Raw genomic sequence first — 19,751 nt, forward strand, 5'->3', positions numbered from 1 at the left:
AGAGAGGCACTATTAATTATTCACCAAGCAGCAGAGTCCTCAGTTATTGAATTATTGGTTTAGGAATGAGACAAAAACAAAACTATCTGAATAATCATTTTTAACTCAAATCTTTTCTGGGGATTCTACAAATGTCTTCTAAATCCAAACAGTGTTTTTTTAAAAACGTATGTTACTATAATATCAGTGGCTCTAAAAAACATGATATGCATTTGGCCGTGAAATATTGTTTCAGGAGGAAAAGAGAACAGAGAGAGAGACTATAGAACAGTTATGAGAGAGAGACTACAGAACAGTTATGAGAGAGAGAGAGAGAAGGCATCTGACAGACATGCTGCATGTTCTGACAACAGGACAATGTCCACCTGATTCTACAGACCTCCCTCTGAGTTTCAAACATGTTTGCAAGTGAAATGTCCCTTTAACTAAAGTGAAATGTCCCTTTAACTAAAGTGATGTCCCTTTGGACATTTCACTTTAGTTAAAGGGACATTTCACTTTCAAACATGTTTGGGGTCATTTTAGCGTTTATTTAGGCTTGTGCGTTTCACCCCCCAGACAGGTTTTAAGCTGCTTGATTCACTATTTAGATATTCATTTTATCAGACACGTACGTATAATAAGTTCAAACTCCATTTTGATCCTGTTAGATTTATTGAAAACACCCGTCCATGGTTCTGGTGACTGATATAGTCCTCCTAATGAGTAAGAGTTTTTTTAGAGTGTTGTTTTATCATGATAAACGATAAGGATAAAGGTCCATGCCTTGGAGCTCCACATGGTCCCACATGGTGGTTATCAGTCAGTCAGCCTTACCTTGGCTCTGTTGCTGAACACCTGCTGGGCAGCCTCCTTGTTGGCAGCCTTGCCCTGCCAGGCTGCCAGCGTAGAGGCCTGCAGCGCCCGGCCGTACGAGAAGCTCAGCTTCCAGGGCCGATGCAGAGGGACCTGGTTCATGGCGTTCAGGTTCAGAGACGCCTCCTCCTCGCTCTGACCTCCTGACAGGAAGGTGATCCCTGGAGGAGAAACACACACACACATCAACGTCCGTCCGTTAACTATGCCCCTACGCCATCTCTTAACCCATTAAGACCTGAGCCCAATTCTACAAATGTCTTCTAAATCCTAACAGTTTTCTGAAAAACCCATGTTTCTATATCAGTGGTGCTCAAACTTTGTCATGACAAGGACCCCCAAAATTATATGTATTTGGCCACCGACCTCCATCTCAAAATATGTTGCTCCAGGGACCCCCAGAAGCAAAGTACTCGTACGTAATTTTTGGGCTATTTTTACTTTACTGGAGTATTTCCAGTTTTCAGTACTTTTTCTTCTACTCCACTACATCTCAGAGGCAAATATTGTTACTATTTACTTTGTAGACTTTGATTATTATTACAACACATACATTAACCACAGAACAAAGGGATTCTACCGTTGCGCCTCAGCCTTAAACGGCCAGTCCGGTGCGTCACAAGGGTCATGATGATGACTCTGAGGAAGGTCGTAAGACCCAAACGTCAGTCATTCTGTTGTACTTGCACCTAACTAAATAAAAGGCCTAAACTGTCCGTGTTGCTCCAGCGTTCTCTCTTCTACATACATTAACCACTTCAGCCCTACAGTATATACATTTTGGCCCTTTGAAAATAGCAGATCTACAAGTCCCCCACGGACACCAACTTCTACTCTCCAACAGCTGCAGTAAAGTCTAACTAGCACTTTGCTGTAAGAGAATGACTTTAGACTGAATGTTATTCAACGTTGAATAAATACACATTTAACAGTCTATACATCTTGCTACCATAAGAGAGACACACACCAACGTGTGTGTGTGTGTGTGTGTGTGTGTGTGTGTGTGTGTGTGTGTGTGTGTGTGTGTGTACACTCACCAGGCACAGCAGCAGGGACGGTGCGCCTCAGGGCGGAGACGGTTGCCATAGCGACCTCCTGGGGCGTGTACTTCCTGCTACAGGAGTGTCCAGCCAGCACCATGTTGGGTTTGAGCAGAGTTCCTTCTAGGTAGACGTGGTGGTCAGAGAGAGCCTTGTAGACCGCTGCTAGAACCTACATATAATACATATAAATATTATTAACATTATGAGGGTCAGAGAGAGCCTTGTAGACCGCTGCTAGAACCTAGAGATAATACATATAAATATTATTATTATGATGTCAGAGAGCCTTGTTCAAGAAAATGTCTGAGAGCCACTGGTTTAAAAAATAATTTAAATGTTTTTGAAGCAAGCAGCTACGCTTTAGAAACAAACTTTAGAAACAAACTTGCTCACAACGCCTCGCGCTGCGAGGCGTTGTGAGCTTGTAGATCTGCTATTTTTGGCAAAGAGGTATAGGTGTAGAGGGAAAAAAGAGCAGAGCAAGTAAACAAAAAAAGGGTAATCTAAAACACAATTTTATGCAATATAGAGGGGGTCCCTATCTCTCATCTCCACACAATATGTAGTGGGGGTCCCTGCTTCATCCCTCTCTCAGCTAGGGGGTCCTTGGCCTGAAAACGTTGAAGACCCCTGACCTAGAGTTAACATAACTATTATTATTATGATGTCAGAGATTAATGTCAGGGCTTCCTGTCTGTCTCTTACAGTATATGTCATCATGATGTGTGTGCATGGGGATCTCATCTTAAACAAGCTCAGTGCTTAATGAGTCTTCCAGTTTAATAATAATAATAATAATAATACATTTTATTTGTAATGCACTTTTCATTCACAAGGAATCTCAAAGTGCCACAAGGTAAAACATCATCAATCATATAAAGTTAAAAAGCACGGTTTAAAAACAGATATGACTAAACAACAATTCAACATGAAAATGCCCTCTGAAACAAAAACGTTTTCAGGCCTATTTTAAAAGAGTCCAGGGTCTGTGGTGCTCTCAGGTCAATAGGAAGACTGTTCCATAGGCGCGGCGCTGCCGAGCAGAAGGCCCGGTCACCCATAGTACGTAGATTTGTACCAGGGACATCGAGGAGGAATCTGCTGGTAGATCTGAGGGTGCGGGTGGAATTTTGTGGGGGCCTAATTAATTTCTGTAGGTAGGGAGGGGCATGTCCATTTATGCAGTTGTGGGTGATCAGCAGGACCTTGTAGTCGATCCTAGCTGACACGGGGAGCCAGTTTAGCCAGTTTAGTAGACCTTGTATTGTGAATTTGTACTTCCATGTACTGTTGTTCTCATGTCTTACTAAATAAAGTACATCAATCAATCAGAGAGCCTTGTAGACCGCTGCTAATACCTGATGTCCTCTGCCAGGCACACATCGTAAATCACAATTTGTTCTTAATATCTTTGTCTGGTTAAATAAAGGTTTAAATGACCTCTGACCTTCTCGGTGACGTACTGACAGCGCTGCAGGTCATGGTCTCCATCAGGAAGGATCTCTGGCTCTACGATGGGAACCAGACCGTTCTGGAGGAACACAGACATACATGTTAAACCAACAGAAACATTACAATAATGTTATTAATGTCAGGGCTTTAATGTCTCTCTCTCTCTCTCTCTCTCTCTCTCACCTGCTGGCAGATGCTGGCGTACCTCGCCAGGACGTTGGCGTTCTCTGCGATGGCGAGCGCCGACGGGCATCCGTCTGCGATCTTCAGGACACACCTCCACTTAGCGAAGTCACAGCCGTCCTTCTTGTACTGAGCACAGCGCTCTGACAGGCCGTCCAGACCTACAACACAACAATACAACATTACAACACTACACCACTACAATACAACATTACAACACTACACCACTACAATACAACAACCATCCTACTGAGCACAGCGCTCTGACAGGCCGTCCAGACCTACACACAACACAATAATACAACATTACAACATTACAACACAATACAACACTACAATACAACAACCATTCTACTGAGCACAGCGCTCTGACAGGCCGTCCAGACCTACAACACAATACACAACATTACAACACAATACACCATTACAACACAATACACCACTACAATACAACAACCATCCTACTGAGCACAGCGCTCTGAGAGGCCGTCCAGACCTACACACAACACAATAATACAACATTACAACACCACAACAATACAACAACCATCCTTTTACTGAGCACATGGCTGTGAGAGGCCCTCCACACCTACAACACATCAGGTTGGACAGGAGGACTCAGAGTATAGTGGCAGCATAAAAATGATCAGTCGGCAGGCTAAGCCTGTATGAGTATGATGAGCAAACTAGAATAACTTGTGTCCAAACGAAAGCTCAAGTTTAAAATGCTTTACCTCAATATCACGAGACATAATTACAAATGTTCCAATAACATACATACTGGTGAGTCTTTGACTTATGCCTTTTCGCTTGTAAAACATTCAACACAACGGTTAATGAAGAATCCAAAAATAAAGAAAAAAACTTGAATGGAATTAATTCGAGACCCAAAATAACAGCAAAACTATATAAAAAAATCCCTCCATAAAGTCCAAAACACAAACTCATACGATTTAATTTCTCTTCTACCGAAATACGTTGAGAGAAGTTTCGAAATATCGCCACAGAAGAAGGAATTAAACTTTTAAAAAACTTCCAAACTAAACCGGCTCATACAGGAAAGACGCACACGCGTGTGCATGAGCTCCGGTTCATCACGGTTTGAACCCCAAGTGTTTTAAAATGTTCTTCTTCTGTGGTGATATTTCATATTTCAGTAACTTAGACAGTGTTTTGGACATTATGGACAGATTTTTAATATAGTTTTGTTGTTAATTTGGGTTTCGGATTAATTCAATTCACCAAGTTACTTCTTCATTTTTGACTTCTCATTCACGGTGAATGAAGAATTAGAATAATCCAAAAATAAGGAATGTTTTACAAACAAAAATTCTCTGTGAGTCAAAAACAACACCGGGAAGGTAAACCATAGAAATAATAATTTCTTTAATAAGGTAAACCATAGAAATAATAATTTCTCTAATAAGGTAAACCATAGAAATAATAATTTCTTTAATAAGGTAAACCATAGAAATAATCATTTCTTTAATAAGGTAAACCATAGAAATAATAATTTCTTTAATAAGGTAAACCATAGAAATAATAATTTCTTTAATAAGGTAAACCATAGAAATAATAGTTTCTTTAATAAGGTAAACCATAGAAATAATCACTTCTTTAATAAGCGCTTCATGACAGATGTCAGAAACACCTATAAGTGATGTTTCTACATGATGACACAAAGAGACATTTTATTCATTAGTCATTTAGGCTCCATGTTGTTCTCACCCTGTGTGGTGGTTTCACCATCCGTTCCATTCAGACCAGCTGTACCTTTGTCCACCTGTTAGAACAGAGACAGACGCTAAGTCATCCATTTATACAAGTTAACAGACATTTAAACTCTCTGGTCAAAGGTTGCAAGGCCAGTAAGGATATGTTTAAAGTTCTACTACATTTATTTTAGTCATTTTGGAGACACCTCTCGTCTTTCTATTGGAATTCTGGATCAATCAGCCATGGATATAAGACACATAGGACTGGAGACAATGTTCTAGGTGGAGGTGGTTCTGCTTTATGTACATGATATCATGGTCAGAAGTACATTAACACTCATGTCAGTGGTAGGGTAGTTCTGCCTGAAGCACAGGAGCAGAGATCATAGTTATACTGTAGCTGTCTGAAGGACAAACTGAACCATAACAGAGGCTGTACCAAAACAACAGCTATCAGGCCTAGTGGAGACATCTAGGCTCTTACAAGCTGTCAAACATCACAATGTATTGTAGAAGTATTGGTTAGAATCAAGCAGCCAAATAACTTCTTCCTCACTATGGTCTGTTAGATCTGCCATTTCCAGAAGTCAGTTCTAAATAAAACCACACAAGTACCGCTCCAAAACGAGCGCCGCAGGGTCCTAGAGTGCCTCAGACAACAGCCTTGTATTTATTTAATGAGTTTAAACCAGTGGTTCTCAACCAGTGGTCCGGGGACCACCAGTGGTCCTTGAGGGGGTTCCAGGGGGTCCCCAGCCAAATGAATAGTTAGAAACCAAATTGACCCTTATGTGTCTGTAACTCTGAGAGTGTACAAATGGAACCAAATGGACCCCAACGGGTCCATTTGGTTCCATTTGTACACTCTCAGAGTTACATGAACACTAATGATGATGATACTACAGTGTAGATTGGGACCCCCAAGGAATCTAAATGGTTGAGTCCCTGGCATATATTTTCAAATGGGGGTCCCTGGGCTAATATGTGTCAATTTGGTGGTCGTTGACACGAAAAGGGTTGAAAACCACTGGTTTAAAGGCATACTACGTAACTTTGCCCTGAAGTTACATACATTTCCCTCTATAGCAGGAGTTATCAGCCACTACCGTAGTGTGGTGGTGTTTACCTGCAGAAACACACACATCTCTCCCTCTCTGTATTTTCAGGGTTTGTTTTGGTAGACGGGATGTTTTTGGGGCGTCTACCAAAACAAACTGTGGGGAAAAACACAGACAGAGACAGAGACAGAGACAGAGGACAATGTGTTTCTGCAGGTAAACACCACCACACTACTGCAGTGGCTGATAACTGCTGGTGTATAGGGAAAATATAGGTAAAAGTATTCAACGTTTGTTATGTAAGCACAGGGCAAAGTTACGTAGCATGCCTTTAAATACATTGACGGTATATTAACGCTGACTGCAGACAGAGAAGTTGTTTCATCTAAAGTGACACAGTGTGGCTTTAACACATTCAGACCTGGAACGTTCTTATAGCATTTCAATCTGGGAAAGCAAACGTGTCATTTTGTTTGTCAAGGACCCCCAAATGTATATGTAGTTGGCCGCGGACCACCCATCAGAAAATTGTTCCAGGGACCCCCCAGAAGAGAAGATTTATGTAAAAATGAAAATAATTTCCAAACAGGGCAATTTTCTCAAATTTGTTCAAAAATAGCAGATATACAAGCCTGCAGCGCGTCACTTCCTGCCATGCTGAAAGCTTGTGTATCTGATATTTTTTGAATAGCCAACGTATACATTTGTTTTTAAAATAAAAAAGTCAAGTTTTTCAGAAAACTTATAGTAGGATAGGATTTAAAAGGCGTTTTTTAAAATGAGCCTCAGGTCTGAATGGGTTAACCCCGTTACCCCCCCGGAGCCTCTCACCTTGATCCCCACCACGATGCCCTTCCCCTTTATGACCTGGGGGAACAGGACGCCGCTGTCAGACTTCTGGTACAGCGTCTCGTGGAAGAAGATGACTCCGCCCACACTCTCTGCCATGTCCACGGAGAAGAGCAGGTTCCTGAAGAACCGACGGTTCTCCTCCGTGTTCTCCACGTTGATGTTCTGCAGACGCTTAGCCATGGTGCCTGATGGAGAGGTTTATGACATATAGTGACATACATCACCCTCCTCCCGGCTTCCCTCCATGATTACAATAATTAGATTAATTTCATCCCGAGAGGGAAATTCTGTTTTTCCAGCTTCACCCAGCTGAGTGCTGCCCACAGGGGAGCGGGGTTAGAGGTCAAGTATCTTGCTCATGAACACCTCAACACATTCAAACCCGAGACCTTCTGCGGCCCAGGTGTACCCTCTACCCCCCCCCTCTCCCTCTACCCCCTCTACCCATCAGACAGCAGAGACAGGGGACCAGAATTAACCTCGGTCCCAGCCTCACTCATCTGCGAAAAGAAGAGCCTGGTCACGACCTAAAGCAGCGAGTGTCTAGGAAGTCCTGAGTGGACAGGATTTCCGTTTCCCCCGGAAACGATCTTTTTTGACCAATCACAACACTCGTTTCATTCACGGAGAATGTTAACAGATTTGTAAAGCATCAACGTCATTTCCTTGGGCGGTACTTCCGCCAAATTCAACCATTTCCGGTTGTCAACTTCCTAGACAACCAACATCCCAGGTCTTGCCCAGGGTGGACCAGAATGCATTTCTAAAGCAGGTATTCTAATGCTTTGGGCAGAATGTTTGTTGGGTGTTCAACAGACTGTTATATATAGTGAGGTTCAGACTGTTAGATGTTTATAATGGTGCGTTGGGTGTTGAACAGACTGTGAGGTTCAGACTGTTAGATGTTTATAATGGTGCGTTGGGTGTTGAACAGACTGTTATATATTAGAGTCCGACCGATATATCGGTCACCGATATATCGGTACCCGATATGGCCTTATTTGGTTATATCGGATCATATCGTATCGGTGAAATTTCTCACCGATATGACCGATATGAAAAAAAAAAAAAGTTTGCTCAAAAAGCACATTGCTGGTGTAATTATATATTTTGTCCAGCAGAGCGCGCTGGGCTTGTAGATCTGCTACTTTCAGTAGGCCTACCATACTCTACTACTCTACAAAACAGTAAACCAAACAAAAACATCGTCGATGGTCGACCAAAGCAGCTTCAACCAGCGGATACTTTTCCCAGATGCGACGGTAAATTAGTTCAATCTGATGACTGGTTCAGCCCAAAACATGCCAGTATACATAATTGTGGATTGTCTTATAATAATAATGATAGGCTGAGGTGAGGCTATACTCACTTCGATTTTAGCGTCGTCATTTTGGCTTAGTTTGTTATGCCTCAAACAAAACAACACCACCACAGCTGTAGTGTTAATTAATTAATTGTCTCTAAAGCGGGTTTGCGTATTAAGTAAAAGTACAATACTGTAATACAGAAATACTCTGTTACAAGTAAAAGTCCGGAATTAAAAAAAATCTGTAAAGTAAAAGAACAAAAGTTTTGGTATCAAAATGTACTTAAAGCAGAATCCTGCACGGGTCCAATGTTGAGAACCCGCGCTGCCCGTCAATAATCAGATCTGCAGAGTAGACCCACCCGTCACCCTGGCCGTGATCCTTTCAAAATACGAACCAGAACCGCCCCGCGTCCGCCCGTCAAATAATGGACCTGTTGTCCGCCCGTTTACCCATGATTACATGCAGAGTAAAATGTAAATAGCCTACAGACAGTCACTCAATTTAAAAGTGTGTTGAAAAGGATAGATAGCAGCCTTCAACAATAGAGCTATACATTCAGTGTACAAGTGAAGACGGAGGAGCGAGCTTTAGCCACACGCGTGAATGCGCACATACGCAGTAAGCATGTGTCATTGTTTACGTCTCAGATGGTTTTAATTTGAAGGTTTAACAGGATGTTCAATGTGTTTTGTGAGTTAAGCTAACTGACCGGCGTGCTCCATGCCGTTGTACTGTGTTAAGTTACACAAGTGACGTTGTTTTCGCGGAGACAGGGCTCTCTGATTTTCACAATAAAACGTTACCTACCCGCGTTTAGTTCAGAACCGCCCGTCAGTATATTTTACACCCGTTTTCACCCGTCAAACGATTGCAGGACTCTGACTTAAAGTACAAAGTAGAAAGTACTACTCATTATGCAGAATGTCCTGTTCAACAAGATTTCAAATGTATAAAAATCTTTGGAAAATAGCAGATCTACAAGCTTGTAAATCTGCTATTTTCAAATGGCAGAAATGTATATAGGGCTGAAGTGGTTAATGTGTGTTTTGTTTATAATATTCTAGATCTTAATCTACAAAGTAACTAAAGTTTTCAAATAATTGTAGTGGAGTAAAAGTATAATATTTGCCTAGTCTGAGATGTAGTGGAGTAGAAGTAAAAGTGTTGAAAATTGGAAATACTTTCCAATACTTTAATATTACTAAATAATAGTAAAAACAATACCTCAAAATTTTACTTAAAAATGTCCTAAGTACAGTACTTGAGTAAATGTAAAAAAAAACAAACAGAAAAGGCCTATTTTCATTCCAGCTAAAATTCACAATATCGGTTGTTGCATATCGGTTATCGGTGACCGATATAATCCAAACCTCTCTAAAATCGGTTATCGGTATCGGTCACAAAAATCCCTATCGGTCGGACTCTATTATATATAGTGAGGTTCAAACCTGTGGATTCATCTGCAGCCAGGATTCCTTTCCCTGGAGCTACGATCCTCTGAGCGATGTCTGACAGCTCCTTCTTCTGGTCCGGAGACAGTGATGGATACTGGTGAGTCATCCTGAAGGAGAATACAACAACACTGGTCAGTCACCCGAATAATGGACAAATACAAGTAAACCATTGACACGACAGAACAACCAGGAACAGGACTACATTAAATGGTTTAAAGTATCTCAGTATATGCTCACAGATCAAACAGAGGATCCAGGCAGGAGTAAAACGGAGGTGGAGACATGTTGGCAGTTTCCTCATATTAATAAACCCTCAGTTTTACTCCTCATATTAATAAAGGCTTTCCCTCCGCTTTCACTCCAGAGTGCCCAGATCCTCTTGTTTTTTTCACAAGAAAAAGATTAGAAATAACAATGTTAAGTTGTACATTAAAAAGTTTGACAGTCTCTCCAGTACGTTTCAACCTGAGAAAACTAACCAACAGCTATAGTCAATATTTGGCTTGTAAGCTAGGTGAACTTTGACCCGGAACAGATAAGCTGCGCCTTGTTCTTGACCCAATTAGATTAATATGAAGCATCATTTACAACCTCACCTCGTGCATTTTATTAACCACTTAAAGCCCTATAGCCTATAGGTCTATCCATCTATTAGATCTACAACCTCACCTCGTGCTTGGTGCATTTTCTAAACCACTCTTAAGCCTTATTGCCCGATCTACAAGCTCAAGCTCACTACATATTGAGAGCTTGTAGATTTTGAAAACTTGATTGAATACTTTATTTAGAAGGTTGCAGAGTAAAAGCACATGGAAGTACAGCTTACAATACAAGGTCAACTAAAATGGATCGCCCAGTTAACCGGATCGCCCAGTTAACCGCAATGGCTTGTTTCAAATAGGATCCTCACGTACTCAATTCATGGAGGAATTGCCCAAGATATGGACCCAAGGGTTAATGTGGTTAAAGGGCAAGACCACTGGTAGAGGTTTGTGTTGTGTTGTGTAGTTACCTTGCCATGATGCAACTCCAAAAGTGGACAAGAAATCTAAAACAAATGCTCCATTGATTTAGAATATTAAAATATGCTCCTCAATCCTCATTGGCTTACATTGTACGGTAAAACAGCTCCCAAAGTCACTCTTTTAGCACATAAACAAACAAAGCTGATTCAGACAATATAGAACATCACCAAACCCACTGCTGTTTTACCGTACAATGTAAGTCAATGAGGAGCATCATTTGAATTATCAATTTCTAATCAATGGAGCAATTATTTTAGATGTATTGTCCACTTTTGAAGTTGCATCATGGCAAGGTAACTACACAACCCAAACCAAAAGTGGTCTGGCCCTTTAACATGTTGTTTTAATCACATTGTTAAACTGTGAACTAAAGACAGAAAAATCATAAATATCAAACATATGATAATAGGTGTTCCCAATATAAACATGAAGTTAATTCAGTTTTTCAGTCAGACCAGAATCAGGGATCAAACATAAAACCCACTGAACATAAAGACCAGAAAACTAATGACCAGAGATAAAACATAATGACCAGAGATATCAAAAGCAGAGGATGGATCAAACCAACTATAGTGCAAAACACAGAACTGCTCTACTGCGCCGCTTACCAAAGAGAACATTTTAGAGCAGGGGTCAGGGACCCCTAGGGGGTCCTCAGAGTTACTACAGGGGGGGTGCCAAATCTTTCTGCGATAGGATTTTATTTCATTTTTTTTTTACATTAACCACTTGAACCCTAGCATCACTATTCTGAGGAGGGAAAAAAATGCAGATCTACAAGCTGACAACACCTCAACTTGTAGATCGACTATTTTTGGGCAAAGAGGTTTTGTGTAGATGGAAAAAAGAGCAGACCAAGTAGAGTGACCGTCAAGTTTACCAAGTATTGATGGTTTAAATGGTTCAATGTGAAAATACACATTAATATGAATCCAACATATTAATAGAAAAGATAAATATTAATTTACACAACACTGATGACAGCTGTCTGTCAAACAAGTCTATGAAGCTTTCTAGTAAAAGGTTTAATCTGCAACATGATTGCAGGGGGTTCTCAGCTAAAGTATTTAATATAGGATCACAATCATTCATCCATTTATATTGGCTATTAAAAAATAGCAGATGTACAAGCTCACACTTGTATCTTCTATGTTTTTTTCTTTTTTTTTTACATCTTCCGGGGGTCCCTGGCACAAAACATTTTCAGATGCACGTCTGCGGCCGAATGCATATTCATTTAGGGGTCCTTGACTTGAAAACGTTTGAAAACCACTGGTTTACAGTTCAATGGGAACAGGAAGACTGGGCACCTTGATGTAAAACTGGTTATTTGGTCAAAACGTAAAGTATACATGATTAAAACATGAATGAACATTTGACAATTAAGGTCTAATATTTCTACAAATTGCTACAAAACCTGTATATCAGACATACAGGTTTCGTGCAGTGTCTTACTCTTACACAAAGAGTCTTCTTTGTGTCTCCTACCGGAACCCACTGCTTGTCAAATTATTTGCTTAGGAACGCGACAAAAACAAAAGATATCCATGAATTCACGTCTCCATGGGTGAGTAAACCATAGAAAATATGTCATTTTTTGGGTTAACTGTCCCTTTAAGACCGTTTTTCACATTTCTTTTTTTACATTTTGGATGAAATTTTACATGGACGGCCCACTCTGGCCCAGGGCCCACTCTTCCTGTATGCAGTGTTACCTGAAACTGTCGCTAGAACACGGATGTGAACAGTAGGCTGTACAGAACAGCATGTCTGACTGACCTATAACCCTACCTTTAAGCAGTAAGCATAAAGAGTGCAACAATACAAACATAAATCAAGCCTAAAGTAGTAAAAGTTGTCTAGCTAGCACTAGACAACCAGAGAGTCCCTTGTTGTCAAAAGCAACTGATCAATTCTTTGTTGGCAAACTGCCAAAGCATAAATACCTTTACCTGCAGTTAAGAAGGCGGATGTGAAGGTTCAGTACAGTACAACTCTATGAGTACACAGACCGTACATACTGTACAGCTAGTGCAATAGTTACACAATAATCCTCATACCAACACAACTCATGTTGACACCAACATGGTGCTTTATATCCTACTGTTAACTATAGGAAGCAGCAGAACTATAGAAACACGTTGGTTATAAGTTGTGTTCACAATGAGACCAGAGCTGATAAACTGATCTTAAAGACCTACAGTCTGATCCTAGCCATGGTTCACATGTCATGGCGGAACTTCAACCTGGTTTTGGCACTTTCTCCATTTACAACAAGTACATCTACATAAACTTTCATATTTCAAATATAAAGTGCTGACCTCACGGCCATGGATGTTACAATTTGAATAGGGTGAGTCTAAGTAGCCGACTCTTCCGTATTGTTCAATAAAAAGCTTTTTAATCCGATTGGTGGCCATTTTCTCATAGAATCACAATGTATCAGAGTGCAATACACCAACCAAACGATAGGGTCGCGCAAAGAAAATTAGGAGAAAATGGCCGCCGATCGGATTAAAAGGCTTTTTATTGAACAATACGGAAGATACAGGTACTTAGACCCACCCGATTCAAATAGTAACATCCATGGCCGTGAGGTCAGCACTTTATAATTGAAATCTGGTTGTAAATGGAGAAATGGAGAAAGTGCCAAAACCAGGTTGAAGCTCCACGCCATTACAGTCATGTTTCAGGGTTAGGCTGATCCGAACAAACAAGTTGACAAGAATCTAATCCATACACCAGTATTTTCTGCTCCTAAACTAATGACATTATGTTCACAACCACAGCGATGCTATAAACTCCATTTAAACTCCATGCAAAACGCTCTAAATGGAGAGAATACATCTTTAACACGAATATAAGGTAACATTCATACAGAAACAGAACAATGTCTGGAAACAACAGAAGAACTGAGACACGTTGGATTCAATCTGTTCACAACCACCATGCTGCAAACAGCATTCAACTGCATGTAAAGTAAACTCAATGTAACTACATTCAACATATGTAACTAAAGTAACTCGATGCAAAACGCTCCAAATGAAGAAAATAACTTATTAAACACGAAGCTAAAGTTACATTCATACAGAACAGAACACAGTGTTTGGAAACAGCAGAGAGAGATCATTCATGTTCTGATGCAATCAACCCAACAACATGGTGGTCAGGTCCACCACATCAACCATCAGCCACATCACACTGACATTCTACATTCTAGCCTGGATTCACACAGCAAACTATAAGCTATAAAACACTTTAAAGTTTCTAAAAACTCATCCACGTCGCTTATATGTTCAGCTTCAGAACCACAGATACAAACTATAAACCAACCGATACAATGTGTCACATGAACAGCTTTATGAATGAACCCATAAGAACCTCTGTACAGAGAGAGAGGTTCGTAACGGAGCTTTAATTATGAATGGACTTTAAACACGTTGCACACAAACTCTAAAAAACTCTATAAAGACAAACAGCTCTTTTTGTTACAAAAATGTTTACAGGGTTCTGCAAGGATCGATCCTGGCAGAACCCTGTAAACCTTTTTGTAACAATAAAAAGGGTCTAAAAGACACATAAAGCACATTGTGTTTGTTTAATAATCTTACTTGTCAGTATTAATGTATGGTCGAGCTGCAGTAGATTAAAGTGGAGCCGCTCTCTCTCTCTCTCTCTCTCTGTCAGAAGGATTGAAGAAGGAAGATCAACTCTTACTGCTCATATTTATTGACTTTAAAGAGTAGAGGAGGGCTTCGTCCTCATCACTTGTGTGTGTGTGCGGGCGTTATGGTGGTATGTGTGTATGTGTGTGTGTGTGTGTGTGTGTGTGTTTGTGGGGGGGGGGGGGGGGGGGGGGGCGTGCGCGATGAGCAGGGGCGTGCGCAGGGCGTGCGGCGGCACCGCTGCTGTGATTGGAGCAGACACGCAGGAGGGGGCGTGGTCGAGTGGTAGAAGAGGAAGTACTCTCTGTGTTCTTTCTTTTTACTTGAGTAAAAGTTAGCATCAATAATAAAGATACTCTGTTTGTCAAAAGTAAAAGGGCTGAATTCAAAATCTGACATGAGTAAAAGTAATCGAGATGTAATGGAGTAGAAGTATCAAAAAATGTAAATGAGTATAAATGTAGCTACTTAGTTACTCTCTACTTGTGGGCGTGTTTGTGCATCAATGGTGTTCTGTGGACTTTGTTCATGTTCACTTTATGAAGGAACAGCATGTGTCTGACACTCATTCTGTGGCATGAGATAAATGCATGATCACCTATGACCAGCTGCATGATCTATCTATACAATACTAATCTATCATCCATACAATAATAATCTATCATCTATACAATACTAATCTATCATCCATACAATAATAATCTATCATCAACCCAATGCATGATCAATACAAATGGTAAATGATGCATTTATATAGTGCTTTTATCCAAAGCACTTTACATAGATTGTGCATTATATTCACACATTCACACACACTTCATACACCGATGGAGGAGGAAACCATGCAAGGCACCAACCTGCTCATCAGGAGCAATTAGGGGTTCAATGTCTTGCTCAAGGACACTTCTACACTAACTCCGGGTGATCCCGGGATCAAACTGGCCGCTCCACCGGCCACTCTACCCCTGGCCTGAGCCACTGCCGCCCTAATAATAATATATCATCATAATAATAAAGTGTCATCATGCCTGAAGCTCATGAGTGAACTGAGGACATGTCTGTGCGGTAAAAGGCAACAATGTTGCCATTCAGGTTTAGTTTGTTTCCTTAAAGAATAACTGTCTGTCTGTCTGTCTGTCTGTCTGTCTGTCTGTCTGTCTGTCTAACACAGTGTGCTTGCTTATGGTTGTCCATTGAACATAATGATGAAGTCACTCATGTCCTTAACAGTGGGTTTGTAGGTGACTAAAGAGTCTATCCTGGAACCTCATGTTCTACTCATACAGTCTATGGTTCTACTGCAGGTAGAGGCAGGTGAGTTCCTTTGTGGCATTGCTGCCGCCACGAACACACACGCACGCACGCACGCACGAACGCACGCACACACAGAGACACACACGCACACACAAAGAATGTAGGCCGGGCAATTACAGTATTTCCTGCTATGACCAGTGATGCGGAAGTCAGCAAGACATATCTGTCTGTCTGTTTGTCTCTATAACGCACACACACACACACACACACACACACACACACACACACACACACACACACACACACACACACACACACACACACAGAATGAGAATGCAGGCTAAGCAATTAATATTTCCTGCGATGCGTTAGTCAGCAAGATATGTCTGTCTGTCTGTCTGTCTCTCTATCTGTCTGTCTGATATACAGTATAACCCTGATAATGTGTGTCTGCATTTTACAACACCTGCATCATTCATCTGTTCCTCTGTATCATAACTGCTATAAAGATTAAAGAATGAGAATCATTTAATGTGAATCATTCCTCACACCACACACACTTGGGGAGAAGTTTTAAAGTATTTAGAGATGTTTTAATGCCAGTGGCACATGTATGTAGTTTATGTTTTTACATTACATTACATTACAGTCATTTAGCAGACACTTTTATCCAAAGAGACTTACAATAAGTGCATTCATCATAGGTAGGGAACGAAACTCTGAAGTGCATTTTCTTCTAAAACAAGCAACTAAGAGTATACTGTACCTAGCGCTAAGGTAAAAGTGCAATACCGGTATATCAGCTACCTACTTTCTTAAACAGATGAGACACATAGGACAATCAAATGAGCAAGAGATAAAACAAATAAGTGTATCAAATAAACAAGATCCAATAAAACAAGAGCTCATACAACTAATTGACAACAAGTAGGCCAGGCAAAGAGGAAGGGTAGTGTTTCCTGAAGAGGTGTTTTCAGCCTGCGGTGAAAGATGGGCAGTGACTCTGCTGTCCTGACATCAGTGGGGAGTTGTTTACATGTATGTAGTTTATGTTTGTACATGTATGTAGTTTATGTTTGTACATGTATGTAGTTTATGTTTGTACATGTATGTAGTTTATGTTTGTACATGTATGTAGTTTATGTTTGTACATGTATGTAGTTTATGTTTGATGGAACTCCATTGATCGGGTCACAAGGATCAGCCATGTGTGTGTGAGCCACTGTAGGACTGCTAATGCGTCACTCTGCTGTCCCAATGCCTCATTATTTGCAAACAGATCCTGTGTTGATCCAGTGATCCAGTGATCCAGTGATTCTCAACATGTTTCATTTCAAGGACCCCCAGCGTCGCTGTCGGGCAGAAACCAGATATCTCATGTATTGTTTTAATAAATCAGTGTTATTGAACACCCTTTACGTCTGTGTGAGGGTTTTACACTTATTGAACCAATGAAAAGTATTAATATATTAGTAAAGTATTAATATATTAGTAAAGTATTAATATATTTACATTTCTGCCTAATCAAATATTCAATCAATCAATCAATCAAAAAGCTCTTCTGACTAAACCTCCTAACTCCATTGGATCCTCAAACTGTCCTTTAACCCATTAAGACCAGGAACGCATCTGTCTCATTTTCTATTTTAGTTATAACCATTATTTTATGCTTTGGCTATTCAAAAATAGCGGATCTACAAGCTCAGAGTTAGTGTAGATTAGTTAGATTAGATAGCATAGATCTGGTTATTTTGAATAGCCAAAGTATAAATGGATAAAGTGGTTCAAATGATTGTGATGCTGTATTAACTGCTTTTCCTGAGGACCCCCTGGAACCCCCAATAAGGACCCCTGGGGGTCCCCGGACCACACTTTGAGAACCACTGATTTATAGGGATGTGTGTGTAGCTGCTCTGCACCGTGACCTTTGACCCCTGGCAGACAGTGGTATCTCAACACACACACACACACACACACACACACACACACACACACACACACACACACACACACACACACACACACACACACACACACACACACAGTTACAGAGTAACTTTTACACAAGATGGACCCTGGAACCCATGAGCAATGTTTCCTCCTCCTGAAATACCTCGTCTCAAAGTCTAAATGTCTGTCAGTTATAAGGACAAAGAAACACAATAAAGACTGAGTAAGACACACACACACACACACACACACACACACACACACACACACACACACACACACACACACAGTGTGTGTGTGTACAATTTTGAGGTATTTTTTACTTTACTAAACATCGAGATACGACATATTGAGAGCTTGTGGATCTGCTATTTTCAAAAGATTTTCAGACATTTTATACATTTGAAAACATTCTGCATACTTTTGGTACTTGAATTCCAGACTTTTACTTGCAACTTCTTACGTCTTTTATTTATTTAAATGATTAGATTATTTAATTTTATTTATGACAAACTTTTGAAAAATGTTGGAACTGTTTTTAATTGATGAAAAATGTTGTTTTTATTAAATCTTTTGTAAATGTATGTATATTTTTTAATGTAGGAGAAAAAATGGGATATTTTACTCGCGACCCATAAAAATGTCTGCAAACCAAACATGGGTCCCGACCCACTGTTTGGGAAACAGTGCTCTTCAGTCAACAGACTTTTACGTGTCTGTTGTAGTTATTTTATATGCCTGTTACACCACCTAGTGGTAGAATAGCTTCATAACAGCCTATAAAGGTTGTTGTAATAAACACACACATTCTTCTTAAACATAATATTGTTTTGGATGGATCTGGTGATATCAATGCTTTTACTGTGAATGTTCTGTGAATTCTCCATCAAACTGGAATTCAAAATACTCATAAGCATTCTCATGCAAATAAAATAGAAACTATTTTATTACGGTCATGTTTTTGTGCGTTTTACCACTTTCCAGCAATTTGTGACATGTTTTGTCAGCAGCATTGTTTTGTATAGGTTTACGAAAATAACTTTGAAATGATGTCTGATTCTATCAGTAAGAATGATCAAATAGAGGCTCTATTAGATAATTCTTACTGATAGAATCAGAGAGCAGTGGTAACCTGTGGGTTAGGACTCGGGACCCCAGAGGGGTCCCCACATGACTTTGGGGGAGTCCCCAGATTACAGTGAAGTGTCAATAGACTCTATGCACAGCAGCCACATTGTAAAGAAATTGGGCCTCTTCCTTACTTCCTTCACAGGTGTTACCAATGATACTAATGAAGGCTCTGTTCCAATGTGTTCCATTCTGGTCAAACAGAGTCTGTGCTGACATTGTGCATGTTGGCTCACTGGAAACACTTGAGGGGGTTCCGAATGGCCATTTGTAACTGAGTGTACAAATGGAACCAAATTAATTAAAAGGTTTGAGAACCACTGTGCTACACGAAATGGAACTGAGCCTTATTAGTATAATTGGTAACACCTGTGAAGGAAGTAAGGAAGAGGCCCAATTTTCGTCCAATATGGTTGCTGTGCATAGAGCCTATTTAAGGACTTTTTAATTTAATACCCCCAACAATTCTCAAAGTGCTACACAGTCAAAACCAAAAGCCTAACAGCTCCCCTGATCAAGGGAGAATTCCCCTTTAGGCAAGCGGATAAGATGTTGGCTTTTCATGCCAACATCTGGGTTCGAAACCTGGGCGTTACACCTGCACATTGACTTTTATTGTTAAAAAAAGGAGTCCTGCACATTGTCTTCACTTACAAAACTATTTATTACAGTACAGTGTTTTGGTAAAATTATCTTCAAGTATCTGAATAAAGTGTCTTGGGAACACAGCATCCTGTTGAAGTGTCCATGAGCAAGGCATTGCACCCAGAGCTGTCCATTAACTTTTAGAGATGACTGTGTCATAAA

General features: G+C 40.4%; 2 protein-coding genes across 2 annotated transcripts in view; both read right to left on the reverse strand.

The window, feature by feature from the left end:
• Positions 1 to 790, reverse strand: part of rnf20 (ring finger protein 20, E3 ubiquitin protein ligase) — a gene marked incomplete at its 5' end in the record, with an annotated part of 48,974 nt that extends 48,184 nt beyond the window's left edge. The window contains one exon of the mRNA XM_084041886.1: positions 766 to 790. Within this exon, the coding sequence (XP_083898012.1) occupies positions 766 to 790 (25 nt within the window). The remainder of the gene's footprint in view (positions 1 to 765) is intronic.
• On the reverse strand, positions 784 to 14,737 carry LOC311034248 (fructose-bisphosphate aldolase B). The gene is made up of 8 exons (XM_084042078.1): positions 14,559 to 14,737; positions 9,917 to 10,029; positions 7,138 to 7,343; positions 5,262 to 5,316; positions 3,534 to 3,694; positions 3,346 to 3,429; positions 1,893 to 2,067; positions 784 to 1,016 (listed from the first exon to the last, which is right to left on the reverse strand). Exons 2-8 carry the CDS (start codon positions 10,026 to 10,028, stop codon positions 799 to 801), a joined length of 1,011 nt encoding a protein of 336 aa, XP_083898204.1. The 5' UTR covers position 10,029; positions 14,559 to 14,737; the 3' UTR covers positions 784 to 798.
• Between the last annotated feature and the right edge of the window lie 5,014 nt (positions 14,738 to 19,751).

This window comes from Gymnoscopelus microlampas (genome assembly GCF_963454915.1).
Source record: "Gymnoscopelus microlampas genome assembly, chromosome: 18".
NCBI lineage: Eukaryota > Metazoa > Chordata > Actinopteri > Myctophiformes > Myctophidae > Gymnoscopelus > Gymnoscopelus microlampas.

Bases quoted from the DNA above. Each gene is read 5' to 3' on its own strand.
- LOC311034248 (XM_084042078.1), bottom strand. From the start codon at position 10,028: ATGACTCACCAGTATCCATCACTGTCTCCGGACCAGAAGAAGGAGCTG. The intron at 3,695-5,261 runs GTGAGAACAACA...GTTGTGTTGTAG, and splicing joins TGGTGAAACCACCACACAGG to GTCTGGACGGCCTGTCAGAG. The intron at 3,430-3,533 runs GTGAGAGAGAGA...GTGTTCCTCCAG, and splicing joins ACGCCAGCATCTGCCAGCAG to AACGGTCTGGTTCCCATCGT.